Genomic DNA, 25,916 nt, shown 5'->3' on the forward strand with positions numbered 1-25,916 from the left:
TGTGCTTTTCCAGTAGGTGGTGCTGTTGGGTCAAACTCCACGGTCGTCTATGGTTACGACGCATACGTGTGACGTCAGAGCTGCGTCGTTTTGGCGCGATGTCTGAGCAAATTTGAATCAGACCGTTTGCAACCGGAGGACGGAGCAGCAGGTACTTGTGTTTTTACAGGCCGACGTTGTGGCTAACTGGACTGCGGACGTTACAGGTAAGAGTTATATTTCCAATCATTTAAACACGGTTGTTAACTCGCACAGCTCCAGCTGTTTTCCCTTTAAACAACAACCTTTATTAGCTATCTAAATAGTCCAAGTAGCCACAAGCTAACTTGCTTGCTAACGTAACTTAGCTTGTTTGGCTTGCTTCATCCACAACAACAACGTTTGTATTGCTGGCGATTGAAAAAGTAATTATTGCATTTTCGGAAGTATCTCCAGGTCGCGAGAAGTCTTGGAGGGCACTGAAATATATTTGCACAGAAAAAGTCTTTACAAGGCACGTGTGAAACTTTGTCTTTTGTTTTCTGTAACGTTAGGCAGTTGTGTTGTTTCTGTAACGTTAACTTAGCGGAGGGGGAGGCACTCGCATGTTGTTTGGTCTATCGCATATAAGGGCCCAGTTTTCAGTAATAGGATTTATTGGTAAATTCTGCTAATTCTCGATGCCCTGAAATAAACGATACCAAGAGTCGGCTCCTGAAGGTCTCTAAAAGTCTCAACTAAAACTTGGTGAAGCTACAAAGATCCTGACTTTAATAGGTGAAGCATACTCACCAGTCTCGTCGTTTTAAAATGGCAGTCATATAATAATCAAAGACTCCCTGCCTCGCAGCGTATTGTTTAGTGAAACGTCGTAGCGCGAATGTTAGTCTTAATCTTATGAAAACTAACCCAGCTTTCTTTGTGACACAGGGATGTCGTGGGACTTCTTTCTACCTGTGTGCATAGGAGACCTGGTAAAGAGTGGCGGGGTCAACCAGTATGTTGTTCAGGATGTGGTCTCCCCAAAACAGATACCATCCCACCTCACCAGTAAGTAGTCAATGACGATTTGGAGCTGAAGAAGTTTTTCATTAGAGCTGGCGTGTGACTTCAGGATTTCATCTCTTTCACACAGGGTTCAAAGCTGCATTGAGGAGTCAGGGGCCCGTGTGTGTATTGGAGCACTTTGACACAGGCTACAGTGTACTACAGTAAGTGTTGATAATACATAGTCCCCCCCCAAATCCTTCTGTTTAGAGCTGTGAGAGTACAAAACTACTGTCTATTTTGCAGGCATGGTACTTCATTGGACCTGGGTGTGAAAGAGGATGCTCTGGAAATTCTACTACAAGGTCAGTCCTCTTTTATGTTTCAAGGTTTAAATGCAGAAATACCATCTTGATAAGCAAAGATAGGCATGTAACGTCTGGCTTGTTTTCCTTTCAGTTGTTAGTGGCCTGGCTGCTTCCCTTCCAGCGCTCCTCGCCTCCACCTCTCTCTCAGCTGCAGAGCGCAAAGAGAAGCTCAATGCTGTTAAGATGAGCGTCTACCTGCTCTGCAAGCTCACAGAGGCCCTTGAGAATATATCTTGTAGGCCGAGTATCATCACAGCACCTGGAAAGGTATAGCTAGTAATGACACAGCTAAGAAATAACTTGTCAGTAGCCACAGAAGTGAATTATTTTGTGCTCTACTGTTTTAAATGCCCACTGATGAGATCATGGCAAGTTTTATGATCCAGTCAGACCAAGAGATTGTGGTCTCTAGACCGCTGTTCGGTGGGTAGTCTTGGTAGTGTGGTGGAGTTTTACTGCACTGCTGTAAGGGCCCACCCATAGTCAACTTGTCACCTTCTACAACCTCTGCCGTCCGAGAGCAATGGGATGGGATAGGTAGGAGGTGTCAAACAATGTGTGGATGTTTGTTTGTCTGTGTGGATGTTGTATGAATGTGTATGTATCAGCTGGCAAGAACTACAGTCTCTTTATAGTTGGTCTGGCAGATATGAACTTAGTCTTTGGTAATCTGAGGGCATGTAATGTACATCAATTTAATGAAGGTTATCTTATTGTCTTTCTTTGCAGTCCATTATCTAAGACGCTCCACTGATAATGATTTTGTTCGTCTTGCACAGGGTGGTAAAAAAGGTAAAGGTGGTGGAGAGGGGCTGCAGCAGTGGGACTCGGAAAGAGAGAAGGTGCTGCAGGCCCTCATCCAGCTCCTCCAGCTGGATATCCGTTCCCTCTGGAACCTCTCGCTGGTGGAAGAAGAGTTCATCAGGTATACTGACGTGACAAGGGCAATAATACAGTATTTGGTTAGGTGGTGTAATATCCCACAAAAAGTTGACACTGATAATACTATTTGGCTTAATTCAAACTTATATGAAAATTGCTCTTGTGTTTCGTTAATGTCGTGCCAAACCTATTATGTGCAGATTAGCTTGGATCTGTGTGAAATTGCTTCATTAATTTTTTTTCATTGGAACATTCCTCCCAGTCCTAACTTTATTATTTTCATGGAGAAAAACGTTAATGTTTCCATTTTCTTTAAATCTTCTATTAAACAACACACAACCTCAAAAACAAACATTACGATATTTACCAACAATGTTTGTTTTTTTTTTTGCTCTGTGCCTTTCTTCCCATAGCTGTGTGTCCTGCTGCTGTTACAAACTCCTGGAGAACTCTACCATCAGCCATGTCAAGAGCAAACCTACCAGAGATTGTATAATCCACCTTCTGGGGCTGCTAATCAAGAATTACAATCACCTCCTGGGTTAGTCCGCCACTCATGTCAAATCTGTGAGCATGATTTATAACTGAAGCAGCACATCAATCTTTTTATGTACAATTTTTAACTGTATACTTCCTCCAAACTTTTACAGATGCAAGTGTAAGGGTGATCCAGCTGCTGCAACACTTTGAGCAGTTGCCATCCGTTTTTGCCCAAGCAGTGTCTGTGTGGAGCACTGAATATGGAATCAGGCCTGTCATAGGAGATGTGATAAGGTCAGAGGAGCACGTCATTTGTGTGCATAAGTTTGAGAAAATACTACCTTTTGGCTGCAAATGACTCGGTTCTGGCTTTGTTGTTTCCCCCCCGTCCTGCAGGGAGATTGGTCAGAAGTCAAGCGAGGAACTTGCCAGAGAAGGGTCAGGGGTCAAAGCCTATGCTTGCTTCCTCTCAGAACTTGGTGCTCTGGTGCCTGAACTAATGATTCCCAACATTAGTGTTCTCATCACACACCTGGAGGGAGAGGTAATGCACATCTAATGTTCACTAACCAAAGTTTGTGTCATGCAGAACACACAATATTTATGATTTATCACAGTGGTGGCAGTGTGTGACCACGTGGCTGCAAATGCAATGAAATAATTCCCAATTTGATGCATATATTGATATTCATGTGGTGACGGACTGGGCAGGACTCTGCACAAGTCAATAGCTCTATATGTTATTATTGGCTTGTGCAACACTGTCAACATACATTAGAAAATGACAAAAGAAGGGACGAGCATCTTTTCAGTATACAAACTTTTTCCTGTGATTGAAGAGGACTACATTGTTTTGCCTTTCACATGGTAACAGACCACTTGACACTGTTCCTCAGACAGGGCAGGGACACCCAGTGAAACTTTATATCGTGCCTGCATTACTCTGGAAGTGGAATGAGTAATGTCCTTGTTCTCAAGAACAAACTCCTACCATTTATTTGCTCCAGGGCACATTGCCACTTAGGCTTGTAAATGTTGCTATGACCACATCACTTCTCATTTAGGACTTGAGCACTGTCTTTATCAAGATGTGGTACTTAACTAATACAGGAAATTGGGAGAAATGGGTCTAATAAAGACGGGAGTATTATTCCTCAGAAAAATGCCCTTACCACACAAGTTCTTTTTTTTTTCTTACTGTTCAGTTCACATTTTGCCCAGTGATGAGACCAAGGCGAATATGAGCTAACTGAACGAGAGCTGGGTTCTTCTTTGCCTTGACTGGCAGGTAATCTTGGCAGTGCAGAGGAGGATTCCTGCTCTGCTGTAAGGGCCTGCCTACAGTGACTTGGCTCGACCCAAATTATCCCTCAATAGTCACAGAGGAGTAGTTGCTGGGTTATTGCTGACAGTGTGTATGTGTGAGAGCGAGTGTGTGTGTGTGTGTGTGTGTAAAGAGGCAAAAAGTTCACCCAGCTCTCTCTCTGTGTTCAGTCAGCAGTGAGTCATGTCTTTGGTAATCTGAGGGCAGAGTTCAGGAACTTCAACACAAACTAACGTCTACAGTACTGACACAAGACGCACTTGGATGCAGCCTAACCTCCTGTTTCCCTATATGTGCAGAGCCACACAATGCGTGTTGCTGTGTGTGAGGTCCTTGGAGAGATCCTCGTGCGGGTCCTGTGTGGTGATGGCCTCGATGAGTCCGGTAAAGCTGACCGCGACCGATTCTTCGACACACTGCAGGAGCATCTGCACGACACACACTCCCATGTGAGGGCACGTGTACTGCAGGTCTACACGCGTATTGTCAACAGCAAAGTAAGTTTTCATGGCTTATGGTTAATTTATTTTATAATATGTCATTACTTCTGCTTGGTAATAAAAACTGTCTGTTTAGGCACTGCCCCTCTGTAGGTACAGCGATGTGATGCAGGTTGCTGTCGGGCGACTGATGGACAAGTCTGTCAATGCCGTGAAGAGTGCCATTCAGCTGTTGGCAGCCTTTATTGCGCACAACCCCTACAGCTGCAAGGTAACTCAAATCAACTTGAATTAAAATGGAGATTATAGATGTTTTCAGGCTTCGCAATTTCACGGAAATTATCTCTCAGTTGAGCAGTGCAGACCTGAAGAAGCCGCTGGAGAAAGAGACCGCTAAACTCAGAGAGATGAAAGAGAAGCTGGAGGGAACAGCACCAGGTGCGGATGAACGCCGTAAAAATATGTTTATCGTCGTGTTGAATTCACATCTTGCCCAGTGATGAGACCAAGGCGAATACGAGCTAACTGAACGAGAGCTGGGTGATTCTTTGCCTTGACTGGCAGGTAATCTTGGCAGAGCAGAGGAGGATTCCTGCTCTGCTGTAAGGGCCTGCCTACAGTGACTTGGCTCGACCCAAATTATTCCCACAAAGTTACAGTGGAGTAATCACAGGAATGAGCCTGACAGTGTGTGTGAGAGTGTGTTTACATGTGTGTGCATGTGTACAAGGCAAGGAGTTCACCCAGCTCTATTTCCTGTTCAGTCAGCCATGAGTTGCTTCTTTGGTAATCTGAGGCCAAGTTCAGAAACTCATTTGAACTCAGTAGACCAGGTCCCTGGAAAAGTCCAAAATTCACACCAGTGACTTTCAGTTATGTCACATGGTCAGTATGTTAAAACATCACATCCTTGATCCAAATTTGAGTCAAAAGTAAAACTGAACCAGATGCCAGAATGACTGAAGATTTTCAGAAAAGTGTTTTTAAAAAAAAAACAAACTTGAACCTAGGAAGGAAATGAATCAAACAGTAACCAGTATAGTCGGATGTTTTCAGTAGATCATGAATGCATCATTATTTCCAATTACTCCAATTGATGAGTAAATCCCCAAACCTTTTTAATGCATTTGCCAGATTCATTTTCCTTGTCAGTCAATAACAATGTTAAAGAGGCCTCAACCAATCTGGTATTCTAGATGCTGTCAGAAATGCTTTTACTATGTTTTTTTTTTGTTTTTTAAAAATTGGACTCTCCCTTTCATTAGAAACCAGACAGTGATTTTATTTAAAGCCAATGTGGAACCAGGGAAATTGTTACAATCAAATGGTGGCACTCTAGTCCCCATCATTACTATCTACATTTTTAACGCCACACATAATTATTCTGAAATGCCATCTGAATAATTTATGCATCTTCTTGGATATTTTTTTGTTTCGGATAAAGCTCTGGAATATTCTTCGTTTCTGACCCAAGAAATCCTGGTTACATATTTTTCCACCTCCTTTCCCTCCTGGCAGTTGCAGTGATCAAAGCATCTGAGCTGTGGGCCGCTATGGAGCCTGAGCTGCTTGTCACTGTCAGGAAAGAGCTGGAGCCCACGAGTGATTCGGAGAGGGAGCAGCAGGAGGACGTGGAGGAAGAGAAGGAGGAAGAAGACGACATGGCAACTGCAGTGAAGATTGCTCAGTACCTCCGTGTCAACAAATACAGGTGATGCTAATCACCAGCGTTGGCCTGGGTAAAAGTTGACTCAAGTGTCACTAACTGAATGGTTTTTCTTTTTGATCCACTGTCAATTAGTAAACTATGTGAGATGTGTTGTCTATTCCCCTCTACAGGAACGCTGCCCGTCTTTGTATAAGAGCTCATAGCTGCTTCCCTCAATCTGAGATGTTTGCGCCTCTGTCCACGGTCACCCCTGACACGCTAATGGAAACACTGGCTCTGATTTTTAAAGGTGAAGTCCAAGCGCAGTTCACTTGACACATTTCCATCAAGAGATGATTATCCAAAGTGCTCTCTGCCGTCTTAATGGAGGCAAGGCCAAGCTCATTTAAGATTCAGTTCTTTGGAAGATAATGTGAAATGAATTTCCTCCAGTGTCACTTCATTAAAACTGACTAGTCTAATATACGTATGTGCCTTTACCAGAATGTGAGGTGAAGATGTATTTTAGAGTGTCGAGCACTTCACCTCTCAAACCGTTTCGTTTATAATGTATTTCATAACACTTGAAAACTGAGTATGACACATGACCTGTGTCAACACTGTGCTGTAGTTGTACAGCTATGTCAGAACACTACAGTCCTTAAAAGTTTTTGCAATATTTTTTTTATTCCAACATTTCAGTCACAAATTGCAATGGTTGTCCTGTTGTATTTCCTCGGGTGCCAAAAGTTTTGCATACACCTGTACACACACATTGGCTGTGTGGGATTGGCAGACAACAACAGAAACAGACATTGCAGAGGCAACGTCTGTGTTTGCGAAGACGATCAGGAGAGGATGTCTTGTTCCTTACTGTTGATATAAAAGTGGCAGACTTAGACTAAAAGCCTCACATCAAAGAGAGCAGCTTTAATTTTATGCCTGTGCACCGGCTGCAGGAAATGTTAAGTAATTAAATGACAATGGAAAGATGATTTTAATTGTTGTTGTTCTTCTGTGAATCCCTCAAACTTTTCTGTGCATTACATGACCCATGGTGTTTTCCTCAGGCTCCGATGAAGATGCTGCTGAGCTGAGCCAGAACTTGCCACCAACCCCACAGAAAGAGGGGGAGAAAGAGGGGGAGGATGCAGAGCTGAAGAAGCAGGAGATGCTGGTGCAGTACCTGATAGATACAGAGACCTTCGCCCTACAAGTAGAGAGGGCAATCTCTCATATTAACGCCATGCTGTATTGGAAAACCACTTCAGGTAGCAGGCAGTATTCGTCAGTGGAATGTGTACATAAAGTCTTTGAACGTACTCTATTTGTTTATCCTACAACAAAGGATTTGTTTGTGTTTCCAGTGGTCCAGGAGGCTGTGCAGTTCTGTGTGACGGTGTGCGAGTTCAGTGTTGCCAACTCTGTCAGCGGAGTGAGGAAGATGTTACCTCTTGTCTGGTCAACTGACACTGCCGTTAAAGATGCTGTTGTTCAGGCCTATAAACGCCTTTACCTGAACCCTCAGGGAGAAACTGCCAGGTCTGTAGAGCATGAAGAGCCACATCTGAACTTTTCAGGGTCCTTTTAAGTCAATTACCAAAAGTCTCTGTGAAGATTAGGTTGCCTGCTTTTGCTGACTAACATTAGTATCTAAAATTACATTTTAAAACACTTCAATATAATTAATCTGTTATTTATCTTTTTTTTTTTTTTTAAGTATGTTTGTGTTGCTTTAAAGCAGCTGTCTCATCTTTTATTAGGATGAAAGCCCAGACTCTTGTGGACAGCCTCTCTGAGCTGATGGTGGATGCATCTCTGGGAACAATCCAGTGTCTTGAGGAAATAGTGAGTAAATATTATTTTCATATTACTCACTGCTAAGTATGGTATGGTTATAGTGGTATAGTAGTATGGTCAATTAAAGAAACACAACTACGCAGAAAGGTCCTGGTTTTAACACCCATAAAATGCATAGCCTACTCTAGGTTTTCTTAAGGTGTTTGGTATTGTTTGGTGTTTAGATACTATGAAATGAGGCACATTTGTAACCATACAAACTTGTATTTGTAGGTGCAGGAGTTCTTTAGCAGTGGCAGCAATCTGCAGCATACTGTGGTGCAAGTCTTGTGGGAAAGGTTCACCGGAAAACGAGAGACTTCTGGCTTGCAGAGGCGAGCTGCAGTGTTGCTGCTGGGCATGGCGGCACGGTAAGACACAGACCACTTCACTGTGCTTCTTGTAAATTAATTACTTATAAGATGAAGAAAAGGATTTGTACAAATTCATCAAATGCAGTGGGTTCACTCCTGCGTTTGGCTGGCCCATAATTTTGGTAAAATTCGAAAACACATTGTTCTGAAGGGGCAGAACAACTCTGATTGTATCGACCAACGCAAGGATAAAGTAAGTGGTCCCAGTGCTTTTTTGTTTAGTGCTCAAGCCAGGGAAATGTGGCTGGACTGATTGACTCCTGGTATTTTGATTGGTTTCTAAAATGCTCATAAGTCCCATTTAAGCTTGTGTTTATTCATTTTCTCATTCTGTCCACAAAGTGATCTGATCTCACTTGGCACGCACTATGCAGTGCAGTGGAGTAGGTGGGCATGTCTACCAAAACAAATACACCAAGTTGTATGATAATTAGACAATAATGCTGTACAGCCCGTTTTTTTTTTAGTTTTCTGGGTTGTGAAACTTGGTACAAGCAACTAAACTACAGTGTTGCATGCAGGTGCTGCACTATACTCATGGCTTGTTTACTATGGATGAGGAGGAGGTGCAGGGACTGGTGAGAACAGATGTAACTGGGGCTCCTATGACGTCCATGTCAAATCTCAGACTGAGTCATGATGTTTCTGCAACACTGAGCAGTCCTCAATCAACAATTTGGTAAACTGCATTTCCATGTGGCGCTTGCTAAAATCCGTTTATATTCCATTATTCTTTGTACTGAGCAGTGCAGGTGTGAAAGTACATTGCTTTTTAAGGCAACAGTCTTCAGTTGAGCCTGTGTACTTGTCATGGTATGAATCATGAAATGCAGCAGAGCTGAGTGGGGAATTAAATCAGTTTAAACGACTTAGTTCGACTCGCTTGCTTGCATGTCCACTCAGGCAGACGTATTGGTCAGGTGGAAATTGTTTTCAACATGGATTCTGATGAATATTATTTGCTATGAAACTCATTTTGTTTTGAATATTGATCGTACATTCTGGCCTGACTCTGATCTTCACAGAAATGACAATTGTCACAAATAAATAAAATATTTTCACCCCTACTTAACACCTTAATCAGACAAGAATTTCTTCCAATCCTAATAATATTTGTATTTTAATACATGTGTAAACTGGAATTTAACATTTTAACAAGTTTATCTATTTGATATTGTAATTCAGTGGTAATGTAGTGTTGGCCATGTTTTTTTTTAAATTATGTAAAATCAGTAAAATTCCTCACCACATAATATTTCGGTCCTGCCACAGCTACTTGACATTCAGTAAATCCTTATTAGTCAGACTACGAGCTCAGCTTCAGCTCCTCTTCATTGTAATCGAAGTCACGACCATATAACTTGGCTCCTTGCCAGTGCATTTCACTGAATATATGTATTTGGTTTTAGTGTTCCCCCTCAATCTACCTCAAAGACTGCCACTGCTGTAGGGAAGAGCGAGCAAGAGAGAGTAAAGAGACTATCTGCAGTCCACCCACACTGCTGCCTCTCTTCATCCAACCAGCAGCATTCATAACCTATTAAATCTTATGCGCTTCTCCTAACCCAACCTCCTACACGCATTATCTGGGCAGCAGCCTGGCACTGGCAAGGCCAGCACACAGCAGCCGGGGTGATGTGGGGCAGAGATGTTATTACTTTACTTTGCATAATCACATGATCATTTGGGAGTAAAAAAGGTCAACACTTTATGCCTCTTTGTAAAACTGTCTATTATGTGTGTGTGAAATGTAACAGGGCGGAGAGGGAAGTGGTTCTCAGTAATCTGGACACGCTTTGTTCTGTGGCTCTTGGAGAAAAAGTGACAGAAGACTTCCTGCTGGCCAGAGACGCAGCTTTAACCATCTGCAGTATTACTGATCATGTCAGGGTAAGAAAACATAAACCATGGTTTGCCTTTTAAGTATTTCTGACGGCCTAATTGAATAATCCATCAGGGTCTAAAATCTTCTCATAGAAGGAATATTTAATTAAAAAGATTTGGCTGTTTTATAATCCTGGAGACACTGTTTCTTGTAAATCTCTTTGGCAACCAAAAATAGTAGTAGCATTTGTTATTGTCTATCCCATATAACATAAGACTTGAGTGATGGCCGAAGTTATATTTACATTCATTTGTAATCTCGGAATTTTGTCACCTTTTTTTTTTTTTAATGTTCAAGTCAAGAGTTGCAACACAATGTTAATTTCATACATTTCAATATTTCCACCAGCAATCAAAAGGCCCTCCATTCAGACTGTCCCAGGACCATCAGCTCTTCACCTGCCTCACACAGGCTATTGCTGAAGGTAAAGGCAGCTATTTGTGGCTTTTGCTGTGAAATTGTCCCAGTTTTTCCGCCTTGGCTTGCACCGCTCACAGTTTCTTCCTCCAACTGTGTCTGTTGCTCTAGGTGTCGTGATGGAAGACCCTTACTGGCAGAGCTTCATGGAACAGGCTGTCCGTCTCATCTACTTCCTAGCTGAATCTCCTGACCAGCTGTGCTCACGGCTGCTCCAGCGCAGTGCTCGCCTCTTACTTGATCAGATTGCAGAAGGAGGGGAAATCAACAAAGATCCTGGCAAAATGCAAGACGGGTCTCAGGGGTCCAGCGAAGAAGGTAAGTCCAATTATATATCTTTTTGAAGAGATAAAAGTGGAATATACGTAGTTTTAAGTGTTTTAAAACTAACTTAGCAAAGTCTGATGTGACACTGTGCAACATATCCCAGTGCACCTAGCGCTGTCAACATCCTCTTTATCACGTGTGTTTGTCTCCTGCAGTGAACTGTGTGTGTCTGGCCCAGCTGTTGGCTCTGTGTGGCTGCGTGGCTTTCTGGCAGGTGTCTCACCTTGAGCGCAGTGTGAGCACTGAGCTGCGGAGGAGGAGAGGAGAGACGGAGGAAAGAGAAGAGAAAGAAAAGGGCCCATCCAGCAAGGCTAAGGTAATGATGCTGCAGACACCCTATATACAGCAGTACATACTGTACCATAGTGTATAAGGTACAGCAGGACTGTTAGTTGTTCATTAGCTGAAGTGGAAATTAAATTTGGTCACAAGTTACAGTCAGTCTTTTTTCTAATGAATTTCTCTTATAAATGTTTATTTTTTAAATTTACTTTGCTGCTGTGTGTGTGTGTGGTGCAATTGCAACAATATTTAACGAGCAATAACTACTCATTTATTTGGTCAGTTCAGTTCAGCTTACATAATTGAATAATCAATCAACAACTACATTAACCTTTAATAATCAGTTACCTTTTCTTTTGTTATTGTTTTTTCTGTTAATGAATAATTGCATTTTACACTGGGCAAAAATAATCTGTACTATCTTGAACTCTGGGAACAGAATTTTTTTTTTTTTTTTTACCTGATGACATTTTATAGACAAATCAATTATTTTTTAAAAACCATCATGAAAATGACTACTTGCAGGCTGCAGCTCCAGCTCATTTCATACTGTGTATAGTAGAGTTTGATTGTTTTTAACTTTGTAAATGTTTCTTAGTATAAATGTCAGCTGCTGGTTGCTAAAAGTACTTTGTCAGATACTTAAATGTTACGAACAAATCCCGTGTAGCAAAAAATCATCTTGACAGTCAGACTCAGCAGGATGACTTGATGAGACCTATTTTAGTGACACAATCAGATGATTGATGGCTCATAACTGCTCAACCCACCGGGGAACAGGAAAATGAATCTTTCTTTTAATTAGCTTTACTTTTTTTTTTTACTTTTTAAAATGTTGTACTCTTCTGACTAAAGAAAGAGACAGAGAGTTGCATACAACAAAATGTACATTTCATCACATGGCGACCAATTCCATTTTAGGGATACTTCTGAAATATTGTTGCAGTTAAAGAGACCCCGAGGCGTTTGCTTTTGGTTATAAAAAAAGTCTCATATTAATGTGGATGAATCTACGTTACCCACACTTGTTAATGGGTCCATTCTAGATAAATATATTGTTTTGTCTTTATAGTTATTTATTTGATATTATTTAGTGGTCGGCTCGCCCAGCATTTCCTTGTTTCGATTTCCCGGACGCTGCCCGGCGGGTCATGGGAATAACGCCGCCAGATCGCCGTTATGGTCGGAACTACGACAGTATCTGATCGTCTTCAAACCTCCGACTTTCGTTCTTGATTAATGAAAACGGTCGGTCCGGTCGTTTTGGCTAACTTCCTGTCAGCCGATGGGAGTTAGCAGTCCCCGTCCTCGTCCCTACGTCACCACATTCACGCGCATCCCTTGGCTGCACACACAGAGAGGACCGCCCCTTATGCCGTTCTCTCTCTTCATTGGATAAAGGTTGTAGGATACAAGGAAAGTTTTCTCCTTGGTTTACAGCAGAGCAGAGTGACTGACAGACCCGTGTTTCGGACCAAACACGCTATAAAAGTGATTGCCGTCGGAAGATATAATTATTTAAGACTTATATTAACACAAACATTCTGCTTAAAGTTGGCTCAAGTGAACTGTTTCCTCACATTCTTTAAGCCACAGTCGGACTGAAATTCACCAGTGGACATTTATTGACTTTGGTGAAGCCCAAAGGAAATGGATTTGCAAACAGGAAGTGTAGTTTTCTGTCATTAGCCTCACAGCATCTCATCTTTTGCTCTTGTGCTTGTGTCACTTATCAAATAAAAACATGAACCGAAGGTATTTCTTAGATGAGAGACCAGTCTCACTGCCTTTCTTCTTTCTTCATCGGCCAGACACTGTTGGAGAGAGAGATGGCTGTTTTCTTGAAACAGTTTAATGTTTTTCTCACAGCAGTCAGCCAATGAGAGTGCCATGGAGGAGGACCTTGGGTTGATTGGTGCTTCCGCTGACGACACGGAGGCTGAACTCATCAGAAAGATCTGCGAGACTGAGTTACTGGCTGGTAATGAACACTTCATGCTTTTTCTCCCCTACATTAAGCTGCATTTAAAGCCCGGCCTTCAAAGTCCACTGCATTCGGTTCTTCACTCATATTTTTGAATGTTTCATATCATCATGTATTACTTTAACCCCTCACCCCCCGGTCTGTGTTTAGAGGAGAACCTGCTGTCTGTATTTCTTCCCCTGCTGGTAAAAGTCTGCAGCTCCCCGGGTGGCTATTCCCACCCACAGCTCACCACAGCTGCCTGTCTGGCACTCTCTCAGTACATGATGATAAGGTAAATATAGTGTTTGTTTTGATGCTCTTGTATATCTGCAATGTTGATTAAGCAGTTTTTCAATCAACCCAAATAGGGATGTCACGATTACAAATTTTCTTGGCACGATTATTGTCAGAAAAATAATCACGGTGTTACGATTATCACGATTATCATGCATTAATTAATTTCACAACACTATGAATGTGTAAAATCAAATATAGTCAAAATATAATTACATTACTCATTGTTTACACAAAATATTTAAAGTATCTAATAATATATGACCAATTATTAATCCCCCAGAGGAAGGGTTTGAAATATTCAGGTCATAAATGTCATCTATACCAAATATTTACATTTATTTTAATCGTTTTTTGTTTTATTTTGTTGTTGTTTTTTAATACAAATGACACGCTAACATTTAAATTCCTACCAATTCAATGTTATGTTAGTTAAGTGGACCAGTATCTGAGCATTTACCTTTATTTTGGCGAACATCTGCCGATAAAGTTCCAACATCATCTTTTTTGGGAAGTGACGGTATTTAGGAATCTTTACGATTAATTAATTGTGGCGTTTAATACCGCAATTAATTGTGAAAACAAGTAATCGTGACATCCCTAAACCCAAAGTTTAATCTGCTACAATTTAAGTCTAGTAAGTAAAACAAGCTCACTATTAGCTAATATTCCCACCTCAGGAAACAAAACCAAACATGTTTTTGGTATTATGTACTATTGGTTAGACAGTTACGGCAAACCAAATGTGTCCAGTTTGGCTGTGGGAATTTGTGACTTGTCTTTTAATGCTTTGATTTCTTTATCCCTCACTGCAGCCCAGAAGTTTGTGAAGACAACGTCCGCCTCATGTTTACAGTGCTGGAGCGCTCCTCTCTTCCTGTTGTCAGGGCCAATGCCATCATAGCACTGGGAGACCTCACCGTCCGTTTCCCAAACATCTTGGAGCCCTGGACACAGAATCTGTATGCCAGGTAAGTGGACTTGAAATGGTCAGCCCAATAATATAATAGGTTGTTGCAGTAGCCGATCGTGGTCATTGTTTCATCAAACTCATTTATTTTCTTCCAGGTAGAGGAACTTTATCATAATATCTGTAGATTACTGTTGTTTTCTCCCTTGAGATAAGGAACAACCTGTGTCTGAGTGGGTTCACTTTGAACGATGTTTCATCTCAGCCAGCATTCACCTCGTGCTTGTACACTTGAGCCATCGTTACCCTGACCCCTCCACCACCACCACGTCTCGGTGTGTTGCTGTTCCTCTCAGCCACTGAAGTGTTGCAGCTGTCACACTGCTCCACTGAGCCACATTATGGGAAAAGTTTACTCTCTCCATCACGACTTTTTAATGGGAAGGAAACTTTGAGATGATCTGTGATGGCAAACCCTGATATCTGTTTTGAAGCCTTAGTCTGTGCGGTTGCCATGGGAACCAGCCAGCGCTTCACGGCTTGTAGAAAAACCCACCCCCACTGGTGAACTCGGGGTGGAGCCTCAGACAAGAGCACTTTTAGACAACGAACAGCTTAATTCCTGGTGTTACAGATTGTGACTGGAATCAATGACTAGTGTGTTGTAATTATATAGAGCGGTTGAATGAGCAGGAGGGAGTCGTTGGGTGAAGTCAAAGGGTCTGCAAAGGGTGTTCGCTTGTAGGTATGCTTTCATTTTAAAAACACTTAATGCTACTTTCTATCTGTTTCTCCTGCTCAAAGTTGCACTGTTTCTCTTTAGTCAACTGGGGCTGAAGTTGCTCTTTTTGATGAAGTGTGGTCTTAATTATAATGGTTGATAATGCTCACATTGAGGTGTTTCAGCCGTGTAAAACATTGTGTTCTTTTTGTACTGCGCCATTGCCCTCTTAGTGTTTTCTACCTGATAAGTATTTTATAGTGTCCCCTAATTGTCTCCCACACAGCAACACCTCCAACGTTCTCGAGGCTGCTGCCCTGAAGCCTCCTGATAAGCGCATTAAGAATTAATTACCCTGTTCCTTACTGTTGTAAGCCTCTGCATTGGCATGTGGTAGTGCCATGTACTAAGTGTCTGATCCTCTGCCATAAGTCCTGCTCTCTGGCACAAATGAGAAATGGTTAATGAGTTTCTTTTCTTCTGTGGTTCTGGATGAGGGTAAATCTAAATTGGTCTTGGAGTGCTATCAGATGCCACAGCCCGCCCAGTCCTATTGTACTCAGCTAAGGCAGAGGCAGTTGTTTGGTTTTAGTGACGTTCTGGATGATTCCTGGTCTTAACACACAGTTTAATTGACTAGGATTGAGAAAATGACAAATGTCCAGGTGGCAATATATTTTACCTCCACTGGCATTTTTAAACATGCTAGTAGAGTGTTTTTAAGGATTGGCAGTACTGGGCTGTCAGTCAATTACATTTAGTGCTGATATTCAGGTTCGTCAGAGGATGAATCCTTCTGACTTAATGATCCACTGACTTCCACCTGCAGGTCAAAGGGCAGGAACCAGTGAAATATCTCAACATCCACTAACTGGATGATGTGATGTGGCCACGTGACTTTACTGTCCCACTGATTTTTGTTCTCCAACAGTGACAGATTCCCATTCATGATTTTCAGTGAAAGGTCAAAAAACTGATGTATGGATTAGGGGTGTCAACATCTACACGTGTAAACGGATAACAAATCATAACCGTTTAGAAAAATGAATTTTACAAGTTTACACGTCTTTTTTCCCCCTCGTTCATTTCTCACCAATATATAGTATATTATTTTTAGGGGCAATAATGTTGCCCGAAAGCTTCAGATAATAATGGAATTGCGTGGTCAATCCCCCCTCACTTTATCTCCGCGTAGCCTGCCCGTCTCTCTCCAGCTGTCCTTTCAAAATAAAGGCCGAGGAAAAAAAAAAACACAGACTCCTCCGGCCTGTACTGCAAAGGAGGCTCAACATAGCCGCTTTGTGTTCATGTTCCAGTTCAACAAAACCTCGGTACGGTACTACGAAGCTGGTTATCAACTTGCTCCTGACGCTCAGCTCAACAGCTGAGCAGCGTATTCCCTCAGCTGAACATCTGCAGGCGGAGAGAGAAAGTCAACAGCAGCGGTTCAGCGTGATCTCTCCCTCCGGTCAAACGCTCCGTTCTGATCCAGCTCCACTGGACTTTCAAAGTAAAGGTGACGCAGCTGAAAATGAGTTAAATAGTGAAACGGCAGCGCTTTTATAGCCGATTTTATGATTAAACTCTGAACCTGGTCGGGATGAGGTTATGAGTTAAGCATAAGTTACCATGGAGATCTATCCAGGTTAAAAGAGAGACACCTTTGTAGTACAGGAGAGCCTGGCTTTAGACTCAACATACCTCGCTAACCCACTAAACTCGCTTCACCCCTCCGTCTCCTTCTCTCTCTCTTCACGCTGCGCCGGGGGTGCGTCCACGCTCAGCACAACGTCTGAACGGAGCGGAGCCCGGATGAGCCCCGATGAGCAGCGCGTCAACGTCACCTTGCAGCCCGGAGCTGAAATCAAACGCACCCCTTCTGTTGCGGTCGAGTTGGAAACGGCGCCACTGAGCTTCCATAGAAAAAGTGTAGGCTAATTGGTGCAGAATAAACTTGTAAATTAATGCTGCTCTCGATCCGACCCTTCCTTCTATTCTGTCTCTTTTAAACAGTAACAACAGAACCATTTGATTATATTATGGATTTTCCATCTGTGCTGAGCATAAGAATTGTTTGAAATTAATAATAATAATAATAATTTAAACCCCCGCCCCCTCCGTGTAACCGTGTACACGTCGGTTACAAGCCCCGTGTACACGTGTAGAAAAAATTGTAAACGTTGACACCCCTAGTATGGATCGTCTGGGATTGTGATACAAATGTTTGTCCTTTTTAGCCCCTGACAAATCTTTCTTTTCTGTGACATAAAATATTCATGACTTAATATGCAAGAATCATCGAGAGGAGCTTGTACAAAATGACAAGAAATTAATACAACTTTAACTCATTTGCAGTAAAAAAAAAAAAAAAAAAAAAGCTGTTACCAAGAATAGGTTTTCATTTTCCGCCCTCATCAGGTGACATTTTAATTTGTCTATAATTCAAATCAGTGATTATCAATTTCTTGGTTTGCTGGCTTCAGCTGCTCTCTGTACTCTGTGTTTTATTAGAAAACGCTGACATTTTAATTCAACGTGTCAGCGTGATGGGATGGCTGCAGTGTCTCGGTGTTGGTACCAAAGTGGTCGACGATTAACTAGCCACTAATTAACGTCCTCCTCTCTTCCAGGCTCAGTGACGAGGTTCCCTCTGTGAGGCAGACGGCTGTCACAGTTCTGACTCAATTGGTGCTTAAAGATGTGCTGAAGGTCAAAGGTCAAGTCAGCGAGGTGGCTGTGCTGCTAATTGACCCCGAGCCGCACATCGCCAACCTCGCCCTCAACTTCTTCAATGAGTTGGCCGGCAAGGTACACACACACACACACACACACACACACACACATCCAGAGCTCTTACTGGAGCCAGAGTAATTGGGAAGGTTTCTAACCGTCGTTGCTGTCGCCCATCAGGACAACGCCATCTACAACCTGCTCCCAGACATCATCAGTCGCCTGTCAGATCCAGAGAGAGGCATGAGCTCCGAGGACTTCAACACCATCATGAAGTGAGTTTGGCAGCTTCACAGTACGTCTCCTCTCCAATGTTCTGCCTTTGTCCAGACTCTGCATGCTCCGGACAAATGTGACCTGTTAGAGAAGATTTGAAGGGAAACGCTGACATCTTTGCTGTTTTGGGAGCGTTGTGTTTAGATGTTGTGTTGTTTGTGTATTTTCAGACAATTGTTCTCCTACATCACCAAAGAAAGGCAGACCGAGTCTCTAGTGGAGAAACTGTGTCAGCGCTTCAGGACTGCCAAGTGAGTACATCACCACCTCCTTTTTCCCATTTTCACCTTTGACCCTCATCTTTTATGTTTCTTTTTTTTTTTCCCTTTATCATTTACCAGCTCATTTCTAATGTCTGCCCAGCGGTATTTAATTTATGAAAGATGCAGGGGTGGACGTGTGGATAATTACTGGGTGTTTTCACTGTGCAAAGAGATCGACAATTACAGCGAGCTCAGAGCAGAGCCCACCTCTCACCTCAACTCTGACATCTTATTCGCTCATTTTGTCATGGAAACCGTCTTCCCATATAGCCAAGGAGCGTAGAGTGAACAGTTGGTCCGGCCAGGCTTCAGTCTGCTCTGACTCATACTCATCCATACTCGGAGCTCAAAGGAAGGGCATTTTATATTACACAATGGTAAAGTGAATTTAGATATAAGTGCTTCCTGGATAATGAGATTTGGTCCAAACGCCAGGGCAAAGCCATGTTCATGAGTAATGAGCCAATGAACCTTTTTTTTTGCTAAGGATCTTGAATTTCTATGCCTTTCACATAGATTCAAATCCAGTTCAGCTGCTAATTCCTATGACTCTCATTCTGCCCCTCTCCACAGGACGGAGCGCCAGTGGTGCGACTTGGCCATCTCGCTGTCTCTGCTCTCCATGTGTGAGCGAGGTTTTAAGAGGCTGCAGGAGTGCTGGGAGTGCTACAGCGACAAGTTGACTGAACCTGGAGTTTACCAGCCGCTGCTGTCCATCACTGCCAAGCTTCGGCGTGGGGCCAAACCCCAATTTAAGGTACCATATATATATTTTAGGTTTTCTTATAAATTTTAGTGTTACCTTTGTGTTTGTGTTAAACAATGGTCACTTTGTTTTCCAGGCTCAGATCGATGAGTTTGAAAAGCTCTTGACTGCAGTCCACACAAAGGGGCTGGAGAACGTAGAAAGCCCTGAGATGGACGAGGAGAACCCAAAAGAAGGATCAAGTGAGAAGACGGCCGTTCGCATGCCCTTGCCCTCCAAAGGCCGTCCAAAGAGCAGGAGAGGTCAGTGGTCATCAGCCTTCACTTTTAATGACCCTGTTGGCTATAAATGTAAAACTGTTTATTGATTGTGATCAGGACCACATTAACTTTTCTGTCTTTCACAGGTCAAGTCAAGCCTTCAGTTTCCGGTCATGGTGATGCCAGTTTTGTGACGCCTCGGAAAACTCGCAAGTCCAAGAAACCTGTGATCACGTTCAGCAGTGATGAAGAGGAGGATGAGGATGAGGAGGAAGAGGGTGAGTGGTGCAACTACTTTTACATGTAGGGAATAGTCCTCAACTGTCTCTTTTTTCACAGTTACATGACTTCAAATAGTTTGTTTTTGTCTGATCAACAGTACAAACCCCAAATGTTATAAATACTATCTCTGAAAACAATGAAAACACATACTCGCATTTCATGAGTTTTAACTGAGGAATATTTTGGTATTTTTAAACAAGTGATCTTACAGGTGCATCTCAATAAATTAGAATAAAGCTGTCAGGACAGCAGTCCTCTCTCTGATAGTGCAGCTGCTGAACCAGACTAAAGAGACCGTTAAAGGCTCAGGAAACCTTACAGGTGTTTTGAGTTAATAAGCTGATGAGAGTGTGACACCGTTACAATAGTCAACTTGTTCACAATTTTGAGATACTGAATTTTTGGTTTCCATTAAATGTAAGCCATAATCATTACAATTAAAGACATGGAATATTCCAGTCTGTGTGTAATAAATCTAAATAGTATATGGATTTCACTATTTGAATTGAGCTACTGAAATAAACTTTTTCATTCTAATTTATTGAGATGCACCTGTAAAAGTTGTGTTATTATCAGTCAATTAATCAATGCATTACAAGCTACATTTATCCTACTAGACTTTTGAATTGATTGATAAATTCAGTCCTAACTAACAAAGTCTAATAATAAATAAATAAATGTAACAAGTGATGTACTGGATCAATGCACTAAAGCTGAGTAGGGCCCACTGGTCTGAGGCACAGGGCAGCTCTGTAACGGGGCTTTAATACTGTGACCGTCTTACTTCAGGTACCTTGTCAAAAGTGATCTGTGCATTGCAACAGCACTAATCTGGTGTTTGAGAATATCCCTGTTAGATGCCAATTTTCTTTCACCATGCTCTCGACAAGGTTACTTTTCACTGCAATACTTCTATACTACTTTAAAGCGTTACTTTTACTACTTAAAAAACGCTCAGACTGAAAACATGAAACCGTCTATGGCCGATGTGTAGGTGTGGCAGCTCTACAGCCCATTTCACTTGACTTGTCTTGGTTAATCAATTTCTAATCTTTAATCTCGTTTTTTCCATCAGATGCTGTAATGGCAGAGAGTGAGACCCCTAAAGTGACAACACCCATCGCCCGCACATCCAGACGAGCTCGCCTCAGAAACTGATAATCTCTTTCCTTGAGTTTGTTCTTATTGTTTTTATTTCTCTGTCCTTTTCTCTTTTTAATCTTTAATCTTATAAGAAGAATGGCTTCTTTTCTAATGTTTTTGTTTTTGTTTTTATTTTTATTTTACATGTTTTAACTTTTAAATTGTATATTTTTTAAGATCCTAGCACTAGACTCCCAACGTCATTATCCTCACAACACATCTATTGACATAGAATCAAGATATTCTTAATAAACCTGGTGTGAATAAGAACTCCTTTGCTGTCTGTGTTTGAGTTGTGTCACTCACCTTCTTCTGGACACTGAAGAAAACCAGCAAGAGTGTGAAGAGTCGGGTGTATGCTGGCTTATGTCAAGTAAATTTATACCATCATTACAAGCAGCTTTGAATGTCTGCTTGTATTATGCGTTTGCACAGCAGTGTTTAATGGCTTGTCACAGCTTGCCCAGACAGTGTTACTACCCCACATGTTCTCCCACTTCGTCTTCCATGTTCTTTTCCCTCTCTCACAGCCATACGCTGTCATATCAGATTCTTATCAGACCAGGAAAAAAAGTCCACAAGCTTGGCTGCATGTTTATTTACAAATCAAGATTTTTTTTTTTCTCTTCTTCCCGTCCCGTTGTTCTGTCTGACACATTTGCTGTTGCCTAGTTGGCCGCCTCTGTTCTCCTGTAATCAATCTCTTTTGTAGGTCCCCCTCCTCTGTGCTTAGTGCTTCTCTCCCTCCCATCCTCCTCCTCCTACTCTTCGCTGCCTACTTTTCTTCCTACAGTGCTCCTCTCTTCACTGACATCACATGCATGGTAGTTTAAACCCCCCCTCCCTCCCCGCTCCCTCCACTCCCTCCACTCCCCTCATCGCTAATCTCTCTCCTTCTCGCCTACTCCCTCACCCACACGTTGTCCTCTCCGAAAAGATGAGAGGGGTGCATTTCTGTACGTATGATTGATATGTTATGTAAAGACACTTTGCCCAACAGCAGGCTAACAATACAATTGCACCAGCAGTTAGGTTTTCATCTGAGTGCAGTGGGTGCTAAGTGCGCAAACATGAGTGAACTTGCCCTGTCTATAACTTTATTTAATTCTGCACTAAGATGAATTCTGCTCGCTGGGTATGAAAACTTTTTAACCCTCTGCAGTTGCCTTAATTAAAAGAAAACATCCATTGATGTGATCGACAGAGGTGGATACGCTTCCCTGCCCAGTATGTGATGCACATTCACAATTGCAGGGGTTTATTTACTTGAAATAATTAGAGGCTACTGAACTTTGAGGTCTTTGTGCTGGATGGCGCAGCACCTGCTAGTATTGTAATTTGGTGGCAGGGGGTACAGAGAGCAGATGGCACTGACAGACTGTAACTTACCCAACAGAGAGGGGAGGTCAGTGCACGCTGGGAACGACCACAGAGACAAAGGGGAGAGAGATAGGCTAACATGGCACGAGGAGCGTCGTTGCCACACGGGAAATGTATAATTCAGATTAAGTCGTGACACAAAACTTGAACCTTTTCCAGCCAGGTCGCGTCATACCTCACTTGGTCTCATTGACAAAAAAATGTTGGCTGACTGTTGCCCTCTGACCTTGATTTGTGCAGCAGGGTGGCATCAGTGTGGTGCACGGTACACACAGTCACCTTGGCAATGACAATCACTCTCCAAGGCTATGACATCATTTCAAAGAATGGGAGAGAGGAGGAGAGCGTGTGGAGGGGTTTCTTGGGGAGGTGGGATGGAGGGGGTTGGTCCTTCATCATCTCTGGCTCTACAAAACCCCTGCAGCATCCCAGCTGATGCCCCAACATTCAGCTTCTGCCAAGAGGACAGACGCAAGAGGAAGAAGAAAATCATCCTTTTAGTTCCATCACAGAGCGAGGAGTGGGAGGAGTCCGGCGAGTGAGAGAGTGATGCTCCAGGCAGGTGCCAACAAGTGAGAGGTAGCCGAGAGACCGAGAGCAAGAGATGAAGAGTCTGTGAGAGCACAAGACACCCGGAGCCTTGAGAGAAAACTACAGGTGAGCACTCAAATTTTATTGAACATTTTCATATTGAAACAGTTTAGACTCTTTTTTTCCATAATTTTTGCTCATTGCAATAATTGTTTCCTTAAGAACCTATACAATAAATTATGTTAAAATGAATTTGGGTTAAATCTACACATGTAGCTGCAACATTTTTAAAATCAAACACACATTCAATGCAGTTTGACACAATGCTTAAACTGTGTAATTATAAAAATCAAAATGTAATGTAGATTTCTTACATTATTGTGACTGTTTCACCAATAAAGGATTAAGTCCTGCAGGTGACAACACCCGTTTTGTACTTTTGTTAAAACACTAACTATTCCTAAATAGAGAATTATTTGATATGGCAGAAAGTTTCTCTCATGCGATAATAATATGATACTTTTATCCTGCTTATGTTTGAATGACTATTTTGTTCATCTGATTTTAACCTCGATTTATAAGCCTAACTGGTGATAGGGGCTGTTAATTATCTATCTTTTGCAGAGCTTATCGATATGTAGCATTGTCTATCTGTGTATTTCTCTTGTTAAAATTATGTTAACACTGAAATTAGATTTAAAGCCAAGCAAATAGATTCATGTAAAATATTTTCATAACATTTTTTGTGTATATTAATGTTATTAATTTTAATTACTTTTTTCCTGTCAGAAATACTTCCTCCATCTAAATGAATTTGCAATAATGTCTTTGCAGCCAGTGTGTTTTCAGTTTTCCTGCAGCAGTCATCCCTGCTCCTTTTCTCTACCATCATGCTGTGTCCTGTGCTGCTTTGTGCCACTCTCCTCCTCCTGACCCCCCTGGAGATCACAGAGGCTCGCGCTCTGCATCCCTCTCCTGATGCTGTACAGGTACGGGGGGTTAGTGAGGTAAGGGGAGGGGGAGAGGAAGGCAAGTATTGAAAAGGAAGAATAGGAGTGGACTGAGGGGAATTCAGAGTGGATGAATGGTGGATACAAGAGAATAGTCTAGAAGGGAGCGAGTAATGAAATGTATCACTGATTGAATTATTCTTCCTTGTACACTCCCTGACAATTAAATTGAATCTTTCTTTCCACTCTGCAGTTCATGGAGCAGTTTCTGGAGCGCTACAATGACCTTTTGACCCTGGACGACCTGGAGAACCTGTTGAACAGCCAACCAGAGGAGCAGTCCACCTTCTCCTCTGGAGTCAAAGCGGCCGAGTACCCCAAATGGGCTGACACACAAACGCAGCCCGAGACCCCCTGGCTGCGGCTGCTGAAGGGGGCCCTGGCCAACCAGAAACGCGCAGAACCGGACCGGTCACGGAGGGGGTGGAACCGGGGATGCTTTGGGCTGAAACTGGACCGGATCGGGTCCATGAGCGGACTGGGCTGTTAGTGGAGGGAGGTGAGAAATAAAGACTGATGACATCCTTCTTAGATGATGATAAAGGGAAACAGGCGTTGACCTGCAGTGAAGGATGTTTACAGGCCAGTAGACTACATGTAGTATGGTGTAAACTCGCAGTGTTGCTCATGTGGTTTCATCCAGCTTAGATCAGATGCTTCACACTATCATGGCTGTTTAACAGAGGAGCTGTAGTTTATTTCATGTTGAAGTGTTAAACTGAATATTAGAACATGTGAGTTGTGTTTACATCAAATAAACATCTTTGATTGCTGGGCTTGTTTTTTTTTAAAGTGCATCAGTACTTTATGTATTTCTAGCTTTGTCTGCGTACAGTACATTTCTGTCGTCAGGAGATGTGTTTAAAATCAGGTGTGGTGGATTCAGATGACACCTGTATTTCCTGCACATTGTTTTTTATGTCTAGGCTACTTATGATTTGCATGAATAAATGGATTTGACATTTACTGTTTTCTGCTTTTTGAATAATTGTAAGATTCATCATGCACTTCTATCCCACACCTACATCGCAGTTTGTTTACTCCCTAATGACATGCGTCATCCCAATTTGTCTGTCAAAGTAGAGCTTCAAATTCTCCTGACTTGCTTTATTAAATCTTCCAGTGGCTATTTGGAGGAAGTTACATTTTTGCCCCTGTCAATCTGGAGAATGGGTGGCCAATGCTAATAACAGCTCTATGTATGAAAACCCTCTGATGGTAATTTTGTTCTGGTATTACAGCCAAGATCCCAGAGCAAAAAAAAAAAAATCTTCAAATGTTATACAGGGAAACGGAAATAAATATTCTGGCATCGTCATCAGAGAATATGTAAATATGATGCAACTGAATATTTAATGTTCGTATACTGGCAGCATCTACACCAGCAGTGTGCCCAGCTTGAAGACATGAGCATGAACAGCTTGTTTCAGATTCAGAGGCAATTCAATGCAAAGGCTGATGTGGTGAGAATAAAACCTGGTATTTTGGGGGGAGAATCTGTTACAGCTGTAAAGTTTTTAAGAACAAACTTGGTAATAATGCAGAGATAAGTTGCACTGCTGTTAAAAAATCTCAACACAATTCAATCATTTCTTTTCAATGCAGGAAGAAACTTATCGAGGCAACTTTTATGTCAGTCTTAGACTATGGAGACATCTTGTATAAGCATGTATCAGCTACAACTTTACATTCACTTGACACTGTTTATCACTCAGCCCTGAGGTTTATTACTGGCGACAGCTACAACACTCATCACTGTGACCAAAGTTGGATGGCCCAGGCGTGATCGACACTGGATTTTATTTATTTTTAAAGCTCTCACTGGTCTTTTACCATCTTATATTAACTCGCTAGTATCTTTTAATGCAGGTCTCTATCGTACACACTCAAAAGACTGGCTCACACTGCAGGTTCCCTCTGTCAACACCGAACTTGGAAAGACTAGTTTTTCTTACTGTGCACCTTCAACCTGGAACTCTATACAAAATCATCTGAAACTTACCTCACTTTTATCAATAGGGCAATTTAAATCCATAATTAAATCATATTTTACCTCTAACTGCTCCTGCTTTTAACTACACTATGTATTCAAGTTATGCTTATTGTTATGTCTGAATATTTATGTATGTCTCAATTGTTTTGTCTTCTGTCTTTATATGTTCTGTTTCATCTCGGCTGTATTGTAAATGAGGTTGCTCCTCAATATATCTCC

At 42.1% G+C, this 25,916-nt stretch overlaps 2 protein-coding genes and 3 non-coding genes across 5 annotated transcripts; all 5 read left to right on the top strand.

Moving 5' to 3' along the window:
* Positions 1-67: 67 nt before the first annotated feature.
* Positions 68-20,813, top strand: ncapd2 (non-SMC condensin I complex, subunit D2). Its single transcript, XM_085801529.1, has 32 exons — positions 68-206; positions 910-1,029; positions 1,115-1,190; positions 1,273-1,331; positions 1,426-1,601; positions 2,114-2,259; positions 2,630-2,757; positions 2,867-2,990; positions 3,093-3,240; positions 4,320-4,517; positions 4,597-4,731; positions 4,811-4,898; positions 5,979-6,171; positions 6,300-6,418; positions 7,179-7,379; positions 7,476-7,650; positions 7,872-7,956; positions 8,182-8,318; positions 10,079-10,211; positions 10,555-10,630; positions 10,735-10,941; positions 11,106-11,266; positions 13,102-13,213; positions 13,367-13,490; positions 14,308-14,463; positions 17,754-17,931; positions 18,034-18,128; positions 18,300-18,380; positions 18,966-19,149; positions 19,235-19,400; positions 19,505-19,643; positions 20,735-20,813. Exons 2-32 carry the CDS (start codon positions 912-914, stop codon positions 20,796-20,798), a joined length of 4,182 nt encoding a protein of 1,393 aa, XP_085657655.1. The 5' UTR covers positions 68-206; positions 910-911; the 3' UTR covers positions 20,799-20,813.
* On the top strand, positions 1,684-2,013 carry LOC146971922 (small nucleolar RNA U85). The gene has a single exon (XR_015037977.1). It is a non-coding gene; the product is annotated as a small nucleolar RNA U85 (small nucleolar RNA).
* On the top strand, positions 3,912-4,226 carry LOC146971923 (small nucleolar RNA U85). The gene has a single exon (XR_015037976.1). It is a non-coding gene; the product is annotated as a small nucleolar RNA U85 (small nucleolar RNA).
* On the top strand, positions 4,952-5,259 carry LOC146971924 (small nucleolar RNA U85). Its single transcript, XR_015037978.1, has one exon. It is a non-coding gene; the product is annotated as a small nucleolar RNA U85 (small nucleolar RNA).
* Positions 20,814-22,600: 1,787 nt separating the features above from the next.
* Positions 22,601-24,670, top strand: nppcl (natriuretic peptide C-like). Its single transcript, XM_085801592.1, has 3 exons — positions 22,601-22,820; positions 23,529-23,683; positions 23,898-24,670. The coding sequence occupies exons 2-3, from the start codon at positions 23,585-23,587 to the stop codon at positions 24,192-24,194; spliced, it is 396 nt and encodes a 131-aa protein (XP_085657718.1). The 5' UTR covers positions 22,601-22,820; positions 23,529-23,584; the 3' UTR covers positions 24,195-24,670.
* Positions 24,671-25,916: the final 1,246 nt, after the last annotated feature.

The sequence above is a fragment of the Trachurus japonicus genome, chromosome 16 (assembly GCF_045865225.1).
Source record: "Trachurus japonicus isolate A0001 chromosome 16, Traja_1.0".
NCBI classification, from domain to species: domain Eukaryota; kingdom Metazoa; phylum Chordata; class Actinopteri; order Carangiformes; family Carangidae; genus Trachurus; species Trachurus japonicus.